This window comes from Diuraphis noxia, unplaced genomic scaffold, assembly GCF_037042655.1.
Source record: "Diuraphis noxia isolate RWA-SAM2 unplaced genomic scaffold, SU_Dnox_SAM2 contig0002, whole genome shotgun sequence".
In the NCBI taxonomy this organism is placed as follows: Eukaryota; Metazoa; Arthropoda; class Insecta; order Hemiptera; family Aphididae; genus Diuraphis; species Diuraphis noxia.
The window spans coordinates 28,742,121-28,765,186 of NW_028301712.1; the positions used below are offsets into that span (position 1 = coordinate 28,742,121).

The following is a 23,066-nucleotide window of genomic DNA, read 5'->3' on the forward strand; positions in this document are numbered from 1 at the left end:
TTTTTAAGATTTCTTCATCGACTGTATCCGTTGTAATAATTTTTAAAAACGAACAGTACTCGCGCGTGCACCGTGAACTTAGCACTTCAAAATATCAAGTTCGACTGACGGACGACTTAAAATATAAATTATAAATCTTTCGGTCGTAACCTGGAATCGTCTAGACTCTAAAGCAAACCAACATGACGCGAACGCGATCTTAATTCGTAGTTCGCGTTCGCGTTCGCGAAAGGGAAACCGTACCATTAGATGGAAATTCTATCTTAAGCCGTTAATTTATTGTCGTATGACGTAGTATTTACACATATATATCGGGTACGCTGGACATTCAGAAACACAGTGACAACACGATGAAATTTTTCAACTTTTTTAGTTTTTTTTTCTATAAATAACGATAAAAATTTATGTGTTCGGTAGAAAAGCTTGAAAATATCCATATACCCATAGTTTAAAAAACATGAATAATTTTAATTTTTTTATTTAATTATAATTTTTTTTTTAAATGTCTCCCATTCTTATTACGGGAAACCGAATGGCTATTGCCTATTGCCGGAATGGCGGAATGCATAAAGTGTGTTAACTGAATCTATTATTTTATAGATCGAATGCCCCTATAATAATTTTAATATACCTAGTATTATTTTTCTTGTAAAAATGTATAATTGATTTTTATTTTCCTGATCTTTGCATTCCTATGTTTATGCGCACCCATTCAATCGTGTATTATAAAAATATATTACGGATTTCAAATTTATTTAGATTAGTTTTTGATTTTTTATTGTAACTAAGCTATGGGCAGACCTGCTGCAGTTGACAATATATAAATTTTAGATTCTGAGCGGAGCGAGGAATGTATTGATTTTACCATGATGTGTATGTTTTTTTTTGTATTTGTCATTACGTTTTGGGGCAGTAAAAATGCTTCGACTTTTAACTTCAGTACCTTGTTAAATCAGAAAGTGAATCTAGTTAATACTTTGGGGGATCAAAAGTAAAAAATTCTCAATATTTTTCTAAATAATCAGGATAAACAAACTAAAAATTAAGGATAAAAACAGGAAATTTTACGCACCATCAGTTTTCGACAAAATCAATTGGTTTTTGATGCCACTTTAAAACAAATGACTATAGATACATGAAATTTTCACCGAATGCTTATATAAGTATGTTCTATCCACCATGCAATTTTCAAAACATTTTGACTCAAGTTGAACTATTTATAGGCATATGCAATTTTCGATCATTATTAATTTTTTTTAAAATTAATATCGATTAACATTTATTTGTTGGGTAGAAAAACTTGAAAATTTAATACAAGGCTCCTAACATATTTTTACAATAGCAGTTGAAAAATAAAAGTAATACATTGTTACAATTTTTTTTATAAGCATTTAAAGTTTGAATTTTGACAACATATTATGTAAAAATCACAAAAATTCATAAATTATTATATGCTAGAAATTCATAAAAAAATTTCCTTTTATATCAAGATTTGAAAATTTAATAAAAGGCTCATAATATATTTTTACAATAGCAGTTGAAAAATAAAAGAAATATAGCCACAATTTTTTTTTATAAGCATTTAAAGTTCAAATTTTGACTAAATACATAAAAATTACGGCAATGTTCAAATTATTTTATGCTAGAAATTCATAAAAAAAATTCCTTTTATATCTAAGAATTTTAAATTGTATATAAGGCTACCAACATATTTTTACAATAGCAGGTGAAATATAAAAGAAATATACTGGCCCAATTTTTTTTACAAGCATTCAGTTTGAATTTTAACAAAATATGTAAAAATCACGAAAATCACGAAAATTCGCAAATTATTTTTAACTAGAAATTATTAAAAAAATTTCTTTTTAAATCTAAGATTTGAAAATTTTTAATAATCTATAATATATCCTAGACAGATAAACCGTCTTCGCTCAGTATCGTTTTTCGTATACAATGATATAATATCATTGGATTCAAATTTAATTCCATCCATTACAGTATGGTACCCACTTGTATTTTGTAACCTACTGTACAGCAGAGCGACATCCACGACTTACCCGCCTTTTTTAAATTAATATCGATGAAAATTTATTTTTTGGGTAGAAAATCTTGAAAATTTATACAAGGCTCTTAACATATTGATACAATAGCAGTTGAAAATTAAAAGAAATTAATAGTCACAATTTTTTTTATAAGCATTAAAATTTTGAATTTTGACAAAATACGTAAAAATCACAAAAATTCGCTAATTGTTTTAAACTAAATTAAATCTAAGATTTGAAAATTTTTACAAGATTCCGTACAAATTTGTCAATCTTTATCATAAAAAAAATGTCCACCGGAAATTCAAATTACATTTTTATTAGCATTTGAATTTCAAATATTGACAAAAATTCGTCAAAACCATGAATATTCGCAAATTATTTTGTAGTTCAAAATTCATAATATTGTTTATATTTATATCTAAGGTTATAAAATTCAACACTAAGTTTTCCTTCAAATAGGTATAGAAAAAATTTGAAGCTTCATTATAGGAAAAATGTTTTGAGCATTTGAGTTTTAAATTTTTATGAAATCGCGTAATGGTAACGATTTATCCTCAAACCCGGTATATGTATATCTATGATAATATAAGGTATTATGAATTATGATAACTACATGCAATGTTTTTGGAAAAATTGATTAACCATGCCTTATTCAAAATGCATCCTAATTGAAAAATAATATATTTGTTTCAAAATAGAATATATGACAATATTTAAATATAATAGATCCTAGACTGACAAATCATCTCCGTTCAGAATCGTTCTTCGTATACAATGATACCTATCATTGCATTCAAATCTAACCTACCCTAGTCAGAGGTCCACCTCACCACCTATTGTACAGCAGAGCGATACCCACTTTCTCGCTTTTTTAAATTTGTTGGTTATAATATGAACTATTTATGGGAATCTGTGTTTTAAATTTTCAATCCTTAGTTATGAAAACTAGTCAAAATATTTTGAAAATGTTATGGTTTATAAAAAATGTTAATATAAACATTCAGTCAAAATTGCATGTATCTACTATATTTTTTCAGGATCAAAATCAGACAACGTTAACAAACTTAAATTTTATCAAAATATAGTAAGTTGTCTAAAGTCGTAAAATTCGTATACTTAATTTTATACCTTTTTGAGTGCATGTGTGTCGTGAATGGTACCAGCATTTCATTTCACTCAAATAATCATTTACAACTACAACCATAGATCCAAGGAGGCTAAGAAGTAATTAGTGAAAAATGTAGTTTATAATAATAAGGATATTCTAGAACATAGAATATATTATTTTGGAATCTATGAAACAGGAAAAATATTTCACATTTCATACTTATTAACTTGTTTTATTTGGAAAATCTAAAATTTAAATACATAGTAATGTATACTCTATTTCAAATGAGAACGAACTGAGCGGTAGACGAAGAATGATTCTAGTTTGCGCATCCAACTCACTTCACAGACCATTGCCGTTGACTCCCTGCGATCTGCCGTCGCTGTCACCATGCGCCAAGCCGTATGTACGAACGTTGTCCGTTCTCATTTGAAAAGAATACCTACAGTACACTAAAGACATGAGTATTACCTTTAGGTATTTAAATGATCTTAAATTTAAGAAAAATATGATATAATTTATATTGTTTATATAATTTTAACACATAAGGAATTTATCTTTAAATTACAATAGTGAGAAATATTTTCAAATCATTTAAAGTACAAATAATCATTGGAGATCATTGATACTTAACAAAATAGAAGATTTGTGCTTCCAAATATTTTTAAGAAGAGTCACTGTCCTGAAATATATTTATCAAATATTATTTTATAATGTAAAAAAAAATGATCAAGCAAATTACTTAAACCTAAATGTACATTCTAATTGTTTATGTTTACCAGATAAACAAAACAATATTATTATTAGATCGTAGATTGGCAAGGCAATAAAAAAAAATTAATTGATTAATTTTAAAACTTGGAATTTTTAGTATTAGACCCAAGTTTTTATTTTAAGTTTATGTACCATATTTAGTGTAGATATATTACAAATCATAACTCTCTAATGTTTTCTATAAATACTGTTGTAACAAACTAAGCAAAAATTTGATATTTACACTTAAATTTGGTACAACAGTCAATATTTACACACACACACAAATATGGTGCTATACACTACTTATAGGTGTAAAACGCAGGGGAGCTAAAGGGTTCCCCCCCCCCCCCAAATTAGACCAATTTGAGCCCATGACCCTCCATACATACATAAGGATAACTAATATAAAAGATGTATCTTTAATATATAGATAACATTTAACTGAATTGATGATTTAGAAACTGCATTCTTGTTCTTTAAAACTTTAAAAACTTTAAAGATAATTAAATCAGTGGCGGCTCGTGTCAATGAGCAATAGTGGGATGCACTCATCACAATATGAAAAAATAATAATTTATAGAATTATATACTAATATAAATGTCTGTCGATTATAGTATAATTTTAAAATTAAAATAATTACAACAATGTTAAGGAAAAATTATTGTTTTCCAAGAAAATGTACATAATAGTAGTTTATATTTAGTAATCGGATAATCCAATTTGTTACAGAACTTGGAGCAACTGAGTATGTTCCCTATAATTTATATCTGTATTAGCAAACAGAGACAAGCATAATTGGAAAACCGTGTTTTTTTCCTTATGTATAAAACTTGGTTACACAGGAGATGGTGGAAAGGCTAAGATAGTCGGATTGTCGCAATTTATATTTTATATACCGAATGTTAAAGCAACCAACCATGCATCAGTTGTAATCTAATGTTATTAAAACTTAACCATTAAATAAATAACATAAATACTAAACAATATTTATATAAATCAAAAAATATACATATTTATTTAATCTTTGTTGCGACTATGGTGTGTTAAATGTAATTTTATTGCACTACCATGTCTGACTATTACACACCACCACTGAGTTAAATAGATAAATTATAAAACTAACTTAAAGATTTAAATTATTTGTAAATTTCAAGGAGTCAAACCAAAAATTACCTTTAAACAATTACCAACTAAATAATTTGCCTTTAACTAAGGGCTCAGAACATTATGCGCTAAAAAATAATAAATATGCAAAATATTATTATTTTATTGTTTTATAAAATAGGTATTTCTATGGCAATAAGCTTCAAAAAATACATACCTATCCAAATATTTTCATTATAAATATTTAAAATAATTGTTATTAAAATTTGGCTTTTTTTAAATTTAACTTACAATATTATCATTTAATGAAAATCAATTAAAAATCAATATTAAATCTAGATTAATTTATAATATATACAGGCACTCAAAGGCGCTATATTTTCAAAATTGTATTTTATTTTTATTTTTTGATTTATTAACAAAATGTTAATATTGAATAAAATAAAAATAAATTGTTTCGATTTGTAAAACTATACAAGAATATGATACATTCATTGTTTAATTAAAGTTTTATATATTGAGAAATAAATTGGTGCTGAATAAAATTTTGACTAATATGCACATCACAAAAAGTTTGCAAATGCATGAAGTTCCCAGCCCTGGGCTTTGTTAAACTTTGTTTTTAATAAGAATAAACCATTTAGTGTATGATAAATTATTTAAGTAAGGAAATCAGATCTCATTAGTTTTAAATACTTTGCAACAGTATATAATTATAAATGGTAAAAAGTGGCTGCAGCTTTACACTTTTTAAAGAAATTTGTTTTAAGAGGAATCAAAACTAAGACCAGTCTTTATCCACCAACTGGTTTATTCTTAATTAAAATGGGGTATACTCTCAAAGGTGAATAAATGTAAATACATTTGTATTCTTTTCTTCAAGTTAAATATTTATATAAAGACTTATGGTAGACTTAAGGAGATAATTGATGTACCGTTGGATCACATTCAGCACAGTGCCATGAGTACCCACGTACTTTTGGTGATTTTTTCACTGGGGGATCAAGACAACAAAAATGAAAATTTTTACTGCATTCATCACACCTGTAGAAATAAAGTATATACATATAATATAAGAAGGGATATTTAAAGTTTGATTATTTATAATTATAACTTCTTTTTTTTATTAAAAAAGTAACTGTCTTTAAAGTTTTTAAGTACCAACCAAAATGTTTTCTTTTCATAGAAAAATAAAGTTTTTGTTTTATACTCAATGCATAATTATTAGAAACAACTAAAATATAGTTAAAGAAATCTGTATTATTCAATTAAAATAAAACTATCCTATAAACTATCCTTATATTGAAAAATAGTTTTAAATATTAAGAAAATTCAAACAATTTCTCATACCAATAAATATCTCAAATAAAGGCAAAATATTTTGAAAATTTTACCACATATGGAAAATAATAATATAAATATTTTTTTTTAAGTATTTACAGTTTATACTGAAAAAAAATTATTTCAGAAAAACTTAGTTTTACATGAAAATTTCCATTTTTCTATTATTGTTTTTCTCACGCTTTCAAAAAACTACTTGGAATTTCCAACTTTGACTGTTTGATTACTTACCTTCCCAATTTAATTTATTTTTCTATCAGAAAAGATGCCGATGTTCAATTTGGAGAATTTTCACCACCCCAAATGTTAATAACAGAAAAAAATAGATAATTGTAAAAACAATTTATTTATCGCTAAGCCCAAGCATCTAGTTTATATATTTCCTCAAAAATTTAAGTCAAATATAATTGATATTTGTTTTAAAAATTTAAACAATTATATATTATATAAATAAAATTGCATGTCTTACAGACATCACGACTAAATTTAAAATCTCAAGATAAAATAATTTAAAATTCCTTTACATTTCAGCTATAAATTAATAACTATAGTATTTCTGTCTTTATGATACTTACTGAACCATTGTAGAGCTTGTTCCAGTTGTTTGACAAGTGTCACATTTAGGAGTCAATTTAATATCTGTTAATGTTGTCGTTATTCTGAGTGGTGCAACACTCTTTTCTTGTTTCGACTTTGTAGATGTCTGAGGTGGTTCATCTACTGGTGATGCAATAAGTAATTGTGAAGATGTTGTCTTAACTCCACTAGCGCTTGGTACAGATTTAATCTAAATAGTTAATATATAATTTTAAAATGATTCTAAAAATCTTTAAGTTATAAAAACTAACAAATAACTTAATTCCTTGTCGGGGTGTTTCATTAACTAAATAATCATTAGCTGGTTCCAATTCTGAAATATTATTAGCCCTGTGATGTTTATGTTTGCGTTTGCGAGATTTAACTCGTTTTGTTATTATTTCTGGAGAATATCTTTCCCTGTGCCGTTCATGTTTTTTTTTCTCTAAATATGTTTAAGGGCAAACAATGCCATTAATATAAACTATATTTAATATGATTCATATTACAAGTTAATATGTAAAAAATTAAAAATGTATTGCAATAAGATAATATTAAAATATTTCAAACCAATTTTATAACAATTTTGAAAACATCATAATTAAATTTTAAATTTAAAATATTTTGAACACTTACTTGACACACCGGACATTTTATTCTGTTCTGTAAGACTATTGATATCCTGTAGCTAATAGAAGATAAAATAATTGTTGATTGAATAAAGGAAACTTTTAGTTTATTAAATAACTTAATACTTACATCATTAACAATAGATGAAGATCGATGACTGTCAGATAAAGATCGCTCTCTTCCACCATATCTTAATTTTCTAGGGGCATTTGGATCAACTGTTTCTGGTTCAGAGTTAGAATTACTATTATCACACTCACTGCATTGCCTAATTATAATATATTTATCAATACAACTTTTTTTAAATATTCAATATTATTATTTACCATCCAAATAATTTTGTTTTCTTAGGCATTCTAGTCAATGGTGGATTTAAACAACCCAAATGATAGTATAAATAGCATGTGTCACATTTTGCCAGCAAATGCTGATCATTTGTACGACCACAAATACCACATTTATTGTACAAACCTAATGGCGCCACATTATCTGAAAAACAAAATATTTGAGTTTAATTACTTACGATAAAATCAAATACATCATATATATGACTATAAAACATTCAACACATATTTTACCTGTAATTTCTAAATTCTCATTATTTTTGATTGAGATTCCAATTCCTGATTTTAAGACGGCAGGAGTAGGAGTTGAACTGTTTATTACTATATACAAATTTAAAAAAATTGATTTTTGAATATAAATTAGATATCCAGCTTATTAACAAATTATTGATTGATAGGTTTTAAAGTAAAATAAATTAAACTCACATAAAGAATCGTGATCATTTGGAATTTCTCTTGTAAATTTATCTATATCTAAAATATTAGCATTAGGATTGCAAAATGTAATGACATTATGGTATGCTGTAATAATATTTTTGAGTTCTAAATGTTTTTGTTTTTGAATTTCATTGTTTTTGGACTCCTACAAAATTTAATCAAAATATAATATATGTATTACTTGATATAGATATATCATTAAATAGTTGTATCACTTGATCATATTGTTTTTGAACAATGGTTAATTCATCATGAAGTTTGTTGTTTTGGTCAGTAAAATGTTTTAGTTGATTTTTCAAATCACTCAATCTTAAATTTCTATCATTGAAATAACTTACAAATTCCAAACTAAATATAATAGACAAAAATAAGCATAACGAAAAAATAAATACAAGAATAATTTTATTTTAACTAACCTAAATGTAGTAGGTACATTCCATTTTTTTGGTACATCACGCAATACCTTTATTTGTTCTTCAATAGCCTCACAAGAATCCATATTTACACCCATTAAGCTACCTTTTAGCCAAAGTGCTCGGCATGCTGAAGCTGATGTTGTAATAGGACGAGGAACTTTTGATTTAAATGCTTTAAAAAAATAAACTATAAACTTAACTTGAATACAAATAAATTATTTTAAGTAACTTACTTGACTCTGTTATAATAATCTTTTTCGTTTCATAATACTTAGAACGTAATTTTTCAAGTCTACGTTGATTGCGTTGCCATGTAGCTGATTTTTCAGAAGACTGTTGTTCACGTAATAATTTCATTTGCTTTGTTCTTAATTGTAGTACTTCCCAATTTCTTTTCCTTTTTCTTGAAAATAAATATGTATGTATCATTTATTAAAAAATTTAAAAAGAATATAAATAATAATAATGTGTTTAATTTAAAACAACAAGATTGAAAAATAATTACAAAAACTTAAAAGTTTCAGAAACACATTATCAGAATTAATTCATTTGACTTTAAAATAATAAGCATATATAAACAAAAAATGTATTTAAAAGATGAATATACTAACTTTGCTACCAGTTTGTCTACATGCAACTTGCAATGAGCATAAAATGGATCAGTTTGGTCAGTTTCTGGACTTGTTGCTTCAGATAAACTACCTTCTTGTTGGGCACTAATTAAAATTATTAAATACTTATAAAAACAGCTTCACTTTAATAGATAATTATATGTAATATACCTATATAGTCAACATGGTAAAATCTTATACAATTATACAACACATTATAACATATTGTACAAATAATATTATATTTTATAGCTGTGGTGATAATATAAAATAATAACTTTGAAGTCATGATAACTAGGCCACTAGGGGAACTAAGCAGATGTGAGCAATGATCGATTAATAAAGGAGACAAGTATAGATAAAGAGAATCCTGGTCAAGGTGAAGGATATAGTCTACGTAAAGCCTTTTTAGTAAATAGTACCTAGTTTAAAATTATGTAATAAGTAAATAATAAATATAGCTTAACAACTGTACCATATTAAGGCCTATAACCTAGCGTCAAATCATATTAAATAAAAGGAAACTTTAGAGTAGCACAAAAGAGGAGACATTAAAACATGATGAATAAAAGTTGTATGATTTACAATTATTATTTTTTTTATAATTTAATAATAGTATATATTTTTCATACCAAGTAACATGAAAATTAGATCGGCACATTCCAGCATCACATGCAATAGTCACACCAGTACGACTAAATCTCATATCTTTACACAAAGTACATTGTTTATTACCCCATCGAGGTGTAGTATTTGCAAATAACATAACTTTACTGAGACTTGTTACTTCACCAAAAGTTATACCAGGTACATATAAAGCACATACTAAATGTACCCATTTTCCACAATCTGTCTCCTTAAATATTCCACCTAAAACAAAATGTATTGATTTAAAAGTTTTATATATGTATGCCGTATGGTCAATAGAATGTATAAAATAATTTACAAACCAAAATTAGGACATAATTCACAAGTAGGATTTTCTATGCCTGCTTTACAAGCTTCACAAAACCACGGTTCCATAGAACATGACGAAACAGATGAACTTACACTCCCAGAATCATGAACACCGTAACAACCTAAAATTAAATGCTTATTATATTATATTATATTGTTTAATATAGTTACATTATTATTAAACAAGTATTTACCTTCATGAACTGATATACCACATTCATCACAATCTATTAATTCATTGACATCATCACTGGCGTCGCCTAAACAAATACTACAAATATGAATATTATTTACTATTTCTCTTAAATTCACCTGAAAAATAAATAATAATTTTAAATAGAAAATTAACTATATAAAAATTAGTTAGATTATACTTTAATAGAAGTATCTTGATTAGGTGTCATGATACTAGTAACATCAGTAGTCATATTACTATCAATACATCTGTCATTATTAACTTCATCATCTTTTTCAGTTTCTTCTTGATCACCATCATCTTTTAAAATATATTTATATATGAGTAAAAATATAGATATTAACATAGAATTAAAAAATATATATAAACATTATAACATCAATTCAATTTTTTTTAAATTTACCATCGGTAAAAGTGAAATTTGAAGCTCTATCAGAATCTGATTCACTGTTAACATAGTGATCTTCAATGCGAAAATCACTATCAGATGAACTTTCACCATCTATATCATCTAAATGTACCAATTCTGGGTTAGCAGGAGGTTTTACTCTTCTTTTATTGGGATCACGTTCCACTATGAACATAATAATAAATTTAATTAAAATTATAATTGTTAAATGTATTATCTTAGCTTATAGTGCTATGTGTTAAATTATAAAATGCTTTTCAAAAAACAATACTATATTAAAGTATTAGGATGTGGTATCTAACTTGTATCTACCTATTTTTTTTTATGTGATTGAATTGAAAATAAACTAAATATTCAAAATAAATTGTCTGAATAAAAGCAAAAATCAACACTGTTGGCTGTTGTCAATAAAATTATTTCTATAAATAGTTTATATTTAGTTAAATTTAATGTGACCATCGCTTACATAATGCACTTACAACAATGACTTTGTGTTAATTAATTAATTATAAATTCAAAAAAGATTTATTCATTTGGCACTGTAACATTCTAAGCATGTTAATTTGATTAGTTTTTAAGTCGGGGATTTTTTTTCCAACTATCAAACATAGCGATCATATCAATCAATAAACGACTAGTCGAATTTGCAAAACTGACTAATCACGGTTAACCTCCATTTAAGTTTGACTAAATATAATTTCAGTTGGTTTTTTGATGGTGCAATACACTGGAGTGTTGCTTAAATAATTTTAAGTGTAACTTAAATATTAAGCAGAGATGGTGTAAATCGCATTGAGTATCTAAAATTATAATAAGATTTGTTTGTTTATTATTTTATAAATATGAACTGTATTAATTACAGACAATATTTTATATTTTAAATTTATATTGAACCACAGCAGTCAAGAAGACCAAGAGTCGACACAAACTAACAAAAATTAATTCGAATTTCAAATAAAGGATATTAATGGTATCAAATCTAAAATTAACACAAACATTCAATAAAAGGCCATACGAAACTACTACAGAAGTTGATGCTTATTATTAATACCAGATACACATGTTAGAAAATGACCGTTAATGTATAATACGAATAGCTAAACTTACTTTTCAGTTTTCCGTAAGTACTTTTATTCTTCAAATTAATACAATATTCAATATTTAAATTTATATTTAGATATAGATTTAATAGATTGATAAAGAAATGTGTACGAGAACGGCAAATGGAATCATCTTGTCCGAGTATAATCAGAATAATATAAACTATAAAGATCTTTACGGCTATAGTGTAAAGAATTTAAAGACACCTATCTTGACGCCTTAGTAATTTACTTATATTGGCTAATTAGTGACAATTGTTAACAATTTATTAGAAATAAAGTCATAAATTCATAATTATCATAAAAACAGAAAAATTCTGTGATATAACATATAACTTATGTCATCGTCATGACTTATGTGATATAAGCGAGGCGCCTGGACCGGCTGGACCCTGGACTAGACGCGCTACCTATATACTGTTGTGCGAGTATACTCGTCGCGTATTTACACTTGCAATTTGATAAATATTAAATATGCGACAGTTTCTATAGTACAGTCGGCCTTGGCACTGTTGGCAGGTTGCACATGACAATATGACATTATTCAATTATTGACATGTTTTAATGTTTACACTACACAATACACGTCTCATTGAAACTCGTCGAACGACTCAAACGTCACTTCAAATTTAAAACTATCGATACATTGATCCGTAGTCCGTTCATAGTTTATAGGAATAAACTCAATAAACTATACCGGATACATAAATTATAAGTTTATAATAATTTTTATTAATTGTATGTATGCATTGTTTAACAACAATGGCTGTCTAATGATATTGTCATGGTGAGGATATGAGCATTGGGCATATGGCTGATTCGCTGATTTATAAGCATGTAAATAATATTTTAACTATTTTATCCCACTCATTCTCGCCAGCTCGACCGTCATTGTTTAATGAGTAATGACTAACGAATAACGAGTAAACGACTAAACGAGTAAACGAGTAATGACTAATGAGTAATGACTATAAAAATATTAGAGCGTAGAGACGTAGAGCAGATGAATCTCAGAAAGTCAGAATCTCAGAATCTGTGACAAAAATTTTAAAATATCAAAATGGTAACTACTGCTACGCGTCTACGCAGTGTAGCCACTAGCCAGTTAGACTAACACTGTATAAACCATTGTAATTTGTAATACAGTCCCATTATAATATTAGGGATGGGTGCAGTTAGACCCCTGTGATAAGAGTTGGATCCCTTGGTCAATTATGGTATAAACATATAATTATTGTTTAGTGGTATCATAGAATATTAATATTCTATGGTGGTATCACAGAATAGATTGGTATAAACAAACGACAGTAAAGTTAACAACATTACATAGATAGATCACAATTCACAATATTATAATATTTGATACTACATATTACATAACAAATTAACAACATAACTGCAAACTATGATGAACTAAAAATTATATCATAACTAATTAGTAATTACTAACTAGTTTTTATAGTCTATAAAACTATAGTACAATACAGAAAACATATAGTAAGTTGTTTATACAATAGTACAATGTCTGTCTTTAATACAGTTTATTATATTATATTTGAGTTAACTATACAGTAACTGAGTTAACTATACTATAACTATACTTATGTAGTAAATTTATAGTTTTATTTGTAATTGTTTGATAGTCATTGGGATAATTGCATTATTATCAGAATGGGTGAAATTGAAGTAAATTATGGTTCTACTTTACCGACCGAATCATTAAAGGTAATTGCAGAAAGTGTTGGTATTGGTAATCTATCAGACGATGCAGCTAAAGAAATATCCGATTCTGCCACTTATCGTCTTAAATTAGTGTTACAAGTAAGTACATATACAAACAATTTTAAGTGTGTTAACTTGATCGTTACTTAAGCCATTGTGGCTTAATTAAAATCAAAAATCTAGACATAGATAAAATATAACAAATAATATAAAGCTACAACAAATAATATAAAGCTACATCCATACTCAATATATTTTCTTAGACCATGTAATAAGATGTTGAATAAAATAAAAGAATGTCATTGAACTATCTGAAAATTATTAAAATCTGTCCATCCTTATAACTTAACAAATATATTATTTTTTCAATATATCTCATATTTATATAGGTAGTAAGTAGTATTTATACAGGTAGTTAGAACATCATTCATGATCAATTAATAAAACTGAATCAAGTAACAACCCTCTTTTTATAAATAACATTTTTTTTTCATGATATATATTACACTGTAAGCAGTGCATTTTACTGATACTAAACACTAGTAAGTCCATAACTGTGCTAATATTGCTACCATATTCTATGTATCTACATAATTAAATAAATTGATTTACTATAACCTACAAGATTTATATAAATTTACTTATTACATACACTGATAATTTTTTATACATCTTAATCATTATGTGTTCTTAATTTTATTCTTAGGAAAGCAAAAAGTTTATGATGCATTCTAATAGATGCAAATTACTGCCATCAGACATTGATAATGCTTTAAAAGTTTTTGGTATTGAGGTAAGTAACTCAAATTATATTAGTTTATTTAATAATGATTATCTTCAAATAAATAAAATTGTAGTTATTTAATTAATAAATCGCTAATTAATTTAGTATGAATTTTATTGCATATTATACAATTAAAAAGCTATTAATCCCAGGGTACTTGAATGAATAGCACTACTTAAGGATGAACCAAACAATCATATTTTTTGTTTCATTAAAGTTTATTTTGAATAACATACCAACTAAATATTACAAACAATACCCCTTAAACTTGTCCCGTTAAATCAACCCACTTATCACAACTCTAGGCAAATATACCATTCCAAACAATCCACCTCGTCATCTAAAACATGGTTGGTGCCCAGATCTTCTCAATGAAGTTATGAACTTAATACCTGAAAGTTCTGTACTCCAAAGTTTCCTTCCTTATATTAAACTTATAATAAAAAAAAGTTTTTTTAGACAGATGTAAGATATTTTAGAAGTGATTCTAGACATCCCATGTTTTATGAGAATGTCCTATCTTTAACTAATTGTATTGTTATTGATACTAGTCACACCACTTATTTTACTAACACTTTTAATTATAACTTATTGTATTTTAAGAAACTAATGTTAATATCAACTTACTTGTCACCAAAATAAAAATTATTCCATATCTATAGCAGTATTACCCAAGGTACTTTGGTGCTAGTTGGGTATGCGTTCTACATACAAGTTTTTGTTCGGTATGCGCTCTACATATATGCCATTTTTATTGACAAAAATTTTCACATTAGGCTATTTCCATCGTTTTACTTACATTCCTGAGTCCTAATAAAATCTATAGTAGAAATTACAGTAAAAAGTACCTACTACAGTAACTATTAAAAGATAATAAAGTTGAAAGAAAAACCCTACATACCATATATAAAAACGAGGCAGATTATTTTTGTCCAATATTCCAAAAACGTAAACCGAGTGTAGAACGGCAAAACCTGTAGAATGCATTCCGAACTAGCATCGGTACTTTAATGCAACATTTTTTAAGGTCTTAGCATAGTTTTAACATAAACTTCAAACCATGCATTTGAAGTTTATATAGAAACCCTATGTCTTATTGTTTTTTTTTTATTTGCTTTATTGAAAAACACGATGGTTCACCCACTTTGTAGACATCCCATCAACAAGTTACCTAGTATAAGAAACAAAGTAGGTTCATAAGTAATTTTATCAAACCTTTGGTATTTAGTTATGAATAGGGCCAGATGTTTATGATTTTAAAACTACTGTAATATACATGTATTTATGCACTAAAAATTATAAAATATGCATTTTTAGCAATTAAAAACATCAAAATATGCACAAAAAAATTTATTACAATAATTCATAAAACAAAAATATTATATTTTTATATATTATTTTGTTTACTACAATTTAAAATACATTTTTATTATTTATTACATTATTAGCGTTACACTGTGCTACTATGGTTTTTTAAATTTATTCAAATTTGTGACTGCGTCTGTTATCGCTAAGTAAGCTTTTGTAGCGTGAAAAACTTTGTTCTACATCAACTATAATAATGTTATTGGAGCATATTTGAAAAATGCAAGATCCTTAACCTTCAAATCTTCTTCTATTTCTTTCATGGTATCAACTTCACCGGAATGCATTTTCAAAATTTTTACCATAGTAATGCTATGGTACAAATTTTAAATTTAATGAATCCTTTATTTTTTTCTGTTACATTCTGAAGTTTGTCGTAAATTTCTTTTCCTACTTTTCCATTATCGATTTTGAGGGTTTCTCTTGTATTATTGACAATTTCAATTGATTCGAACAAAGTCAGTCCTGATGATTCTAATTTAGTTATGTTGACTGGTAAAAATCTAAAATTTGACTGAATTTATGTTAAGTTTGGGCCTAAATTAGATTCAGCAATAATCCTAATATTTTTTTTGATTGAAACTGCGTCATCTGGATTCAATTTAAAAAATACATTTTGTATACTTGTAAAATTATCAGCGTAGTAAAATGCCGCCTCTAACCACGTTCCTGAATGGGTTATTATAGGAACAGCAGGAAGAGAAATACCAAAGGCTTCTGTTTTAAAAATCTCTAAACGTAATGGGGCTTTCAAAAATACTTTTTTAACATTTGACACGAGTCCGTCTACATTATTGAATTTTCCACAAATTGTTTCTGCTACTCAATGATGTGCATGTGCAAGACAGGTGACATGCACCATTTTCGAATAAAGTGCCTTTAACGAATTCACAGCTTTAATCATGTATAGTACGGCATCAGTAACAAAAGAAAATAAAAGAACATCACCGTGACAAATGCCTGCAGGCCATAGAAGAAACCTATTGATTTATCAAAAAGTTTACTTATTATGGAATAATTTTCTTTTCCTAACTCTTCGGAGGTCAATAAAAACAATTTACCCGGTGTATTTTTATCAAGAATACCAATGTCCTATAATCATATTTTCTACATAGTGGCCTTCGCAAGTTTGTTCCTTCGTTGTTTCATCTACAGGCACAAATATTTTTTGCCAATGACATTATTCCTAATATCTTTTATTGTTTCTCCATAACAATCAGTCAAATAATTTTTGTGTAAAGTTGATTCATCTGGTATTTCTTTACCAATATATGGTGTTAAAAAATTACGAAATATTGTATTATTTACTTTGTGGAAAGGAATGTTGGCTGCTAAAAACACTCCGCACATATCCATGTAAAGTTATGATATTTTACCGACCACATCAAAAATCAGTTTCTGTGACTGAGTTTGTTTCTGTCGATCAGCTGTACGAATGTATGTAGCCGTCTTTAAATGTTACATAAAAATTGTGTAGTTAATTTTGTAATTCGTTAATTTATTTTGTTTTTTAAAAAAATGTACTGAAATAAGCAATTTTTGTTTTAAAATACCAAAATATGCAAAGTAAAAATAATATTATTTGATTCAGTAGAACATAAATAAAATTTGTATCCTAGTTAGCATTAAATTGGACAAATTGAAAAAAAATATGCAATTTTATAAACATCCGAGCCCTAGTTATGAAAATGATTGTATCAATTGTAAGCTAACACTAAGAATATTGTAACATTGAATAATGTAAAGGTTTATTTGGTTTACTAAACTAGTGATGATAATGCAGTTGATAAGTAAATTAATTAGAATGACAGAATTTATTAGACCTATTTACAATATTATTCTAAAATGCTATTTTTTATTTTTAGCCTATATATGGATTTCATTCTAAAGACCATATACCATTTAGATATGCATCTGGTGGTGGACGAGAATTGCATTTCATTGATGATAAAGATATTGATCTTATTGAATTTGTTAATGCCCCTTTGGCTAAGTTGCCTTTAGAAATCAGCATTCGATGTTAGTCACATTACTTAGCATTATTAAATAGTTCCTACTTAATTTATATTACATTTTTAGGCCACTGGCTGGCTATTGATGGAGTTCAACCAACTGTGCCAGAAAATCCTCCTTCTGTATCCAAAGATGTTCAAAAACTTGAATGTGTAGATCCTTTAAACAAATTAAAAAAACCCATTGATAAGGAAGTTTCTGGACGACCATCCACAGGGTATAAATATAACTATATATTTAAGGGGAAAAAATTTTTTAATTCATTTTTTTTTTTTATCATTAGAAAAGCTCAAAAATTACGCAATGTTGAAACTGTTCATGTGAAACAATTGGCAACTCATGAGTTATCAGTTGAACAACAGCTTTATTATAAGGAAATAACAGAAGCTTGTGTTGGTTCTGATGAATCTCGAAGAGCTGTATGTATATAGATTATATATAGATTATTAATATAGATTTTCATTACAGGATGAAACGTTTAACAGTATACTTATATTTTTCAGTCAAAAATGTCCTAATTATTTGTGGTTTTGATGTGTATACAACTATGCATATCCTTCTTGCATTACTGTAACAAATCCCAAGTTAACTACTTAAACAATTTTAATAAAAGTTTTATCAATACATCTTTGAAAATTTGAAGATGATTTTAGCATTTTTTTCAATTCCTATAGGGTGGCAAACATGATTTTTGTTGGTCACAAATTATATTACTATTATAATTAATATAAGTTGGCATATTTTTAATTTTTTTTTTCATATAATGTGTAATCTGTTTCATACGAAAAGTATTTTGATGTTAACACAAAAATTATCTTTTGGATATTACTTTGAATTAGGCTTAAACATTTTCTACTTAAGTATCGATTATGAATTAAAAATAATAAAATAGTGATGAATTTTATACAATTAACCAATTAATTTTTTTCAGGAAGCTCTTCAAAGTTTGGCATCTGACCCAGGTCTTCATGAAATGTTACCTCGCATGTGTACATTTATTGCCGAAGGAGTAAAAGTAAATGTTGTTCAAAATAATTTAGCATTACTTATTTATTTAATGAGGATGGTCAAAGCATTATTGGATAATCCAGCACTTTATTTAGAAAAATATGTAAGTTTGATGACATATCCATATAACTGTTTCATTTTTATTATTCAATTATACAATTATGGTTTAGCTGCATGAAATCATCCCCTCTGTTGTCACTTGTGTTGTTAGTAAACAATTGTGCATGAGACCAGAAATTGACAATCATTGGGCTTTAAGAGATTTTGCCTCGCGTTTAATGGCACAAATTTGTAAAATGTTTAATACGCCAACAAACAATGTACAAACTCGTATAACTAGAGTATTTACAAATGCTACTAATTCGGACAAAACTGCTCTTCCATCAGTGTATGGTGCACTTGAAGGTAAATAAAATTAATCAACTATTTGTAACTATAAATTAATTAAATAAAATATTTTAGGTTTAGCAGAATTAGGAACTGAAACAATAAAAGTATTTGTCATCCCCAGAGTACGCATGATATCTGATAGACTAGATTCACCAGAAGTTACTCAGAATAATGTTGATCGGATATCTGGAAACCAAATTAAACACTTACTTTGCGTAATTTTTTTAAACTTTTGTTTTAAAATATTTTGTTTATAAATATATTTTCTAATTTACTTTTATTTCTTCAGAAAATATTGACTCCTGTATTAAAAATAACTCATTCACCACCAGATAGTTTAGACGAATACAAAAAAGAATTTGGATCTGTTGGAATACAATTGCATGCTGCTGTATGTAAAGCCCGTACAACGACTACTACTCAAAGTACAAGCAATCAAACTGTAACACAAACAAGTAAATAAATGTATTTTTTTTTATACAATTTGAAATACACAATTTATACAACATAGCACAATAAGTATATATGATATTATAATAGTAACATGAGTATCTTGAATTAAGAAATCACCCTTTGGTGACACTTGGCTGAGAATTAACGCTGTCTAGAGTCTAGAACTTTGTTTTAAATAAATGTATTTAAATAAAATATAAAATGTGTTAACTTTATATTTAGTTGTTAATATTAAATTAAATCTATATAGATACACAATCTAGAACAGTTGTTGGTCGACCAGTCGCAACAACCACAAGTAACACTGTAAATCCTCAAAAATATGTTCTCATGTCTCAACGACCCGTTGTTGCACAAGTAAATCATTTAAATGCTCTAATATATGATAATCATATATTAAATATTTTTTTTTTCAGACTCCACCAAATAAAACTGTATACTTATCTCAGCAAAATATAAAATCAGAATTTCAAGATCCTAGTAATTGAATGTCAAGCTAAGCAAACAAAATAAATTTAAAAGAAAGGTTATTTATTTATAAATAATTATTATTATTGTAGATTCTAAAAATTGTATAATAAATGAAAATAAATAATAAGTTAAAGAAAATTTGTCTTTATTCATTGCGCTTAACAAGTTGGCTGATATATGACTGATGACTGTCAGACTTATCTGTAATTCTCTTATTTTAAATGTATGTGACTGCTGCCACCCATATTTGATCATTACTACCACGCTGGTGGCCATAAATGAATGATATAGTTTTTTATTCTTAACTTTTCTTTTCCATTGCGGTACAATAATGTACTCAAAAAGCACAATGGTTTTGGTTTAGCAAGAATCATTAAAAAAAATTTTGATGTAATAAAAATATTTTTTATGTTTAAATGATTTTCAAATATCATAAAGCACATACAAAATTCAGTTGTATCTGTGTCAATAAAGAATAACAAAAATAACATGAATATCAGTTATCGATAGATCACAGTGGCTCCAAAACATATATTTACCTATGACATTTGTCAGGTAATTTTAGTAGGTAAGAGGATTACCTTTGTCATTCAAAAATATATTATGATAATTGTATTAGATATTACAGTTATTGTGAACTAAAATTTGATAATATTACATGAAAACTATACTTTGTGTATAGTAAGGCAATTATAAGAAATAGGTGGGTATCAACATTTTATGTGGAGGTGTCTAATGTCATAGGTAAAAATTTAGACTTTGACGCCACTGGTTTATCGTAGATACTTGTTTGTTGGTATTAGAAACTCGGTAAATCTGGTCTGATGTGTACCAGTAAAAAATTTTAACATTCATTATTTTCAAATTTGATGGTAAATATATTATTATATGTATATTTGTGTAATATCTTATGTTCTAATAACATTTTAATTTATATGTATACAAGGGGATTTATTAATATAAACCAGGACTGTCCTAAAGTTTTCGGGGTCAAGGGTAAAATAATGTGGTGGCCCTTCTAATAAGCTCATTCAAGTTTATGTGTTGCATTACATTTTTAATAACTTTTTAGCAATGTTTCACCAAATATAATAATTATTATAATTTATCCTTGAATTATAAATGTTCATGATTTTAGTCTAAAAATATTGTCTAGACTGTTTCCTACCATAGTTAATCGAGCTACAATGTTATATAGATTAGAGTATTACTATATTATGTGTGTCAAAAATGATTTTTGTCATATATATTTTAGTCCTTTGTCAGAAATAGCTCAATAATAGATTTTTTTTCATATGGCACTATGTCCGGGTGTAGGCCCAGAAGACTAGTTCGGACGCTTATTTGACAGAATTTCTAATTGCGCACCTGTAGGTTTCTGTCATGTCTGGGTGGGGAAATAACATTGAAAGTTTGTTATTAATTATTATACATTATGACTAAGAGGGTCCCCTAAAAATATTCTAAAAATGAGCTTGGGGCAAAATGATCCCATTGCCCTTATCTCAAAATGGCCCTAATGTCAACTATTGCTAAGAATATCGTCTAATGAAATTGAAAGAGTTTATACCGTCTATGGGGATGTAATTACAACAACAAAAATCAATGGTTACAATTTTTAAGTTAATTTGTATCATATTTGACAAAGTAAATTTAAAATATTATTGTCTTTTGATTTAATTCAATGAATAATAATTAGGTTACTAAAAGTGAAAAATTGTATTTAAACTTTCTTATTTAAGAACATTTTGCAACAGCTTATCAAAAATTATTAACATTGAGTATAGTAGGTAAGGTATCTTTTAATAAAATATTCTATTATGATTCATTGATATTTTATTTTGACATAGAGTGTATGGTCATCAAAAAATGTAACCAGGCCCGGATTAGGGCGTAAGCAGTGTAGGCTTAAGCCTACATAACCACGGATTTAGGGGCACGGGCACCGCATACTATCCTGATGTTATTTTAAATTTTATTTAAATATATCGGAAATTTGAAATAGTAATAATCAATCATAAATAATATTGTTATACTATTAATATTATTAATATTTATTATCTATGTAATCAATAATAAAAAAAAGAAAAGCATAAATTAATGGTTCGTTATTTATTTTAATTTTATCATTTATGTTTTTACTTGTTTTCACATATTATATACATGTACATATTGTGGCTAATAAACCTAAAATAATATTTTATTATTTAATCAAGTACCGAGTAGAGAAATGTGTGAAATATTTTTTTTAAATAGGGGCACCAATTTTTTTAAAGCCTATGGGCACTGTAGATCTTAATCCGGGCCTGAATGACTAGAACCTTCAAATACAAATATTGTATAATTTTTAACGCAAGATTTATGAAGGCATAATTCTTAAGATAAATTATTTTTAATTAATCAATTACAAAATTAGGTATCTATTCAATAGTCTTGTTCATTCATTTTTCATTCACCTATAGACTATAGTCCTAAAGCAAGGATGACAAACCTTTTGATAACTGAGTCACTGAGTGTCAAATCAAAATGTTTGGTTTGATTTAATTTGCCTCAAGTGTCAGAAGCTTTTCAGGCCTTAATTTGCTTAAAAAATAATTCAATTAAACATAGAAACATGATTTTATTTGTTGTTAAGTATATAATGTATTTAAACTTAACAGCATTTACTATTTACTATTACATATTAATATACCTAATTACATAATTTTTTAATTACAAATTTAGTTTTTAATGAGAAATCTGTTGCTGCATTTTCCAGCTAAGATTATGATTTAGAGATTTTAATTGAATACATGCTGCACTAATATCTGTGATTTTTTACAATATAT

At 26.8% G+C, this 23,066-nt stretch overlaps 2 protein-coding genes across 5 annotated transcripts; one reads left to right on the forward strand and one right to left on the reverse strand.

The window, feature by feature from the left end:
* Positions 1 to 3,364: 3,364 nt before the first annotated feature.
* Positions 3,365 to 12,414, reverse strand: LOC107173967 (PHD finger protein 14-like). Of its 4 annotated transcripts, XM_089220188.1 has the most exons (20): positions 12,040 to 12,414; positions 10,927 to 11,097; positions 10,702 to 10,823; positions 10,522 to 10,639; positions 10,321 to 10,449; positions 10,003 to 10,240; positions 9,371 to 9,475; positions 8,993 to 9,162; positions 8,760 to 8,931; positions 8,559 to 8,691; positions 8,332 to 8,488; positions 8,140 to 8,226; positions 7,888 to 8,050; positions 7,691 to 7,829; positions 7,568 to 7,619; positions 7,204 to 7,376; positions 6,931 to 7,142; positions 5,950 to 6,058; positions 5,084 to 5,142; positions 3,365 to 3,835 (listed from the first exon to the last, which is right to left on the reverse strand). In XM_089220188.1, coding segments are annotated over exons 1-19 (2,466 nt in total). In that variant the 5' UTR covers positions 12,041 to 12,414; the 3' UTR covers positions 3,365 to 3,835; positions 5,084 to 5,127. The 4 variants fall into 4 exon arrangements, with proteins under 4 accessions (XP_089076314.1, XP_089076315.1, XP_015380231.2 ...); XM_089220189.1 differs by lacking the exon at positions 5,084 to 5,142 and having other exon boundaries at positions 3,365 to 3,830; positions 12,040 to 12,413; XM_015524745.2 differs by lacking the exon at positions 5,084 to 5,142 and having other exon boundaries at positions 12,040 to 12,411.
* Positions 12,415 to 13,357: 943 nt separating this feature from the next.
* Taf6 (TBP-associated factor 6) lies at positions 13,358 to 20,376 on the forward strand. Its single transcript, XM_089220477.1, has 12 exons — positions 13,358 to 13,529; positions 13,676 to 13,853; positions 14,461 to 14,547; positions 17,769 to 17,922; positions 17,983 to 18,133; positions 18,200 to 18,335; positions 18,848 to 19,027; positions 19,095 to 19,329; positions 19,387 to 19,529; positions 19,604 to 19,769; positions 20,018 to 20,124; positions 20,184 to 20,376. The coding sequence occupies exons 2-12, from the start codon at positions 13,704 to 13,706 to the stop codon at positions 20,253 to 20,255; spliced, it is 1,581 nt and encodes a 526-aa protein (XP_089076603.1). The 5' UTR covers positions 13,358 to 13,529; positions 13,676 to 13,703; the 3' UTR covers positions 20,256 to 20,376.
* The last annotated feature ends 2,690 nt before the right edge of the window (positions 20,377 to 23,066 follow it).

Bases quoted from the DNA above. Each gene is read 5' to 3' on its own strand.
- Taf6 (XM_089220477.1), top strand. From the start codon at position 13,704: ATGGGTGAAATTGAAGTAAATTATGGTTCTACTTTACCGACCGAATCA. The intron at 19,028-19,094 runs GTAAGTTTGATG...ATTATGGTTTAG, and splicing joins CACTTTATTTAGAAAAATAT to CTGCATGAAATCATCCCCTC. The intron at 19,770-20,017 runs GTAAATAAATGT...AAATCTATATAG, and splicing joins TCAAACTGTAACACAAACAA to ATACACAATCTAGAACAGTT.
- LOC107173967 (XM_015524744.2), bottom strand. The intron at 10,450-10,521 runs GTAAATACTTGT...ATTTAATTTTAG, and splicing joins TGGTATATCAGTTCATGAAG to GTTGTTACGGTGTTCATGAT. The intron at 7,143-7,203 runs GTTAGTTTTTAT...TTAACTATTTAG, and splicing joins GACAAGGAATTAAGTTATTT to ATTAAATCTGTACCAAGCGC.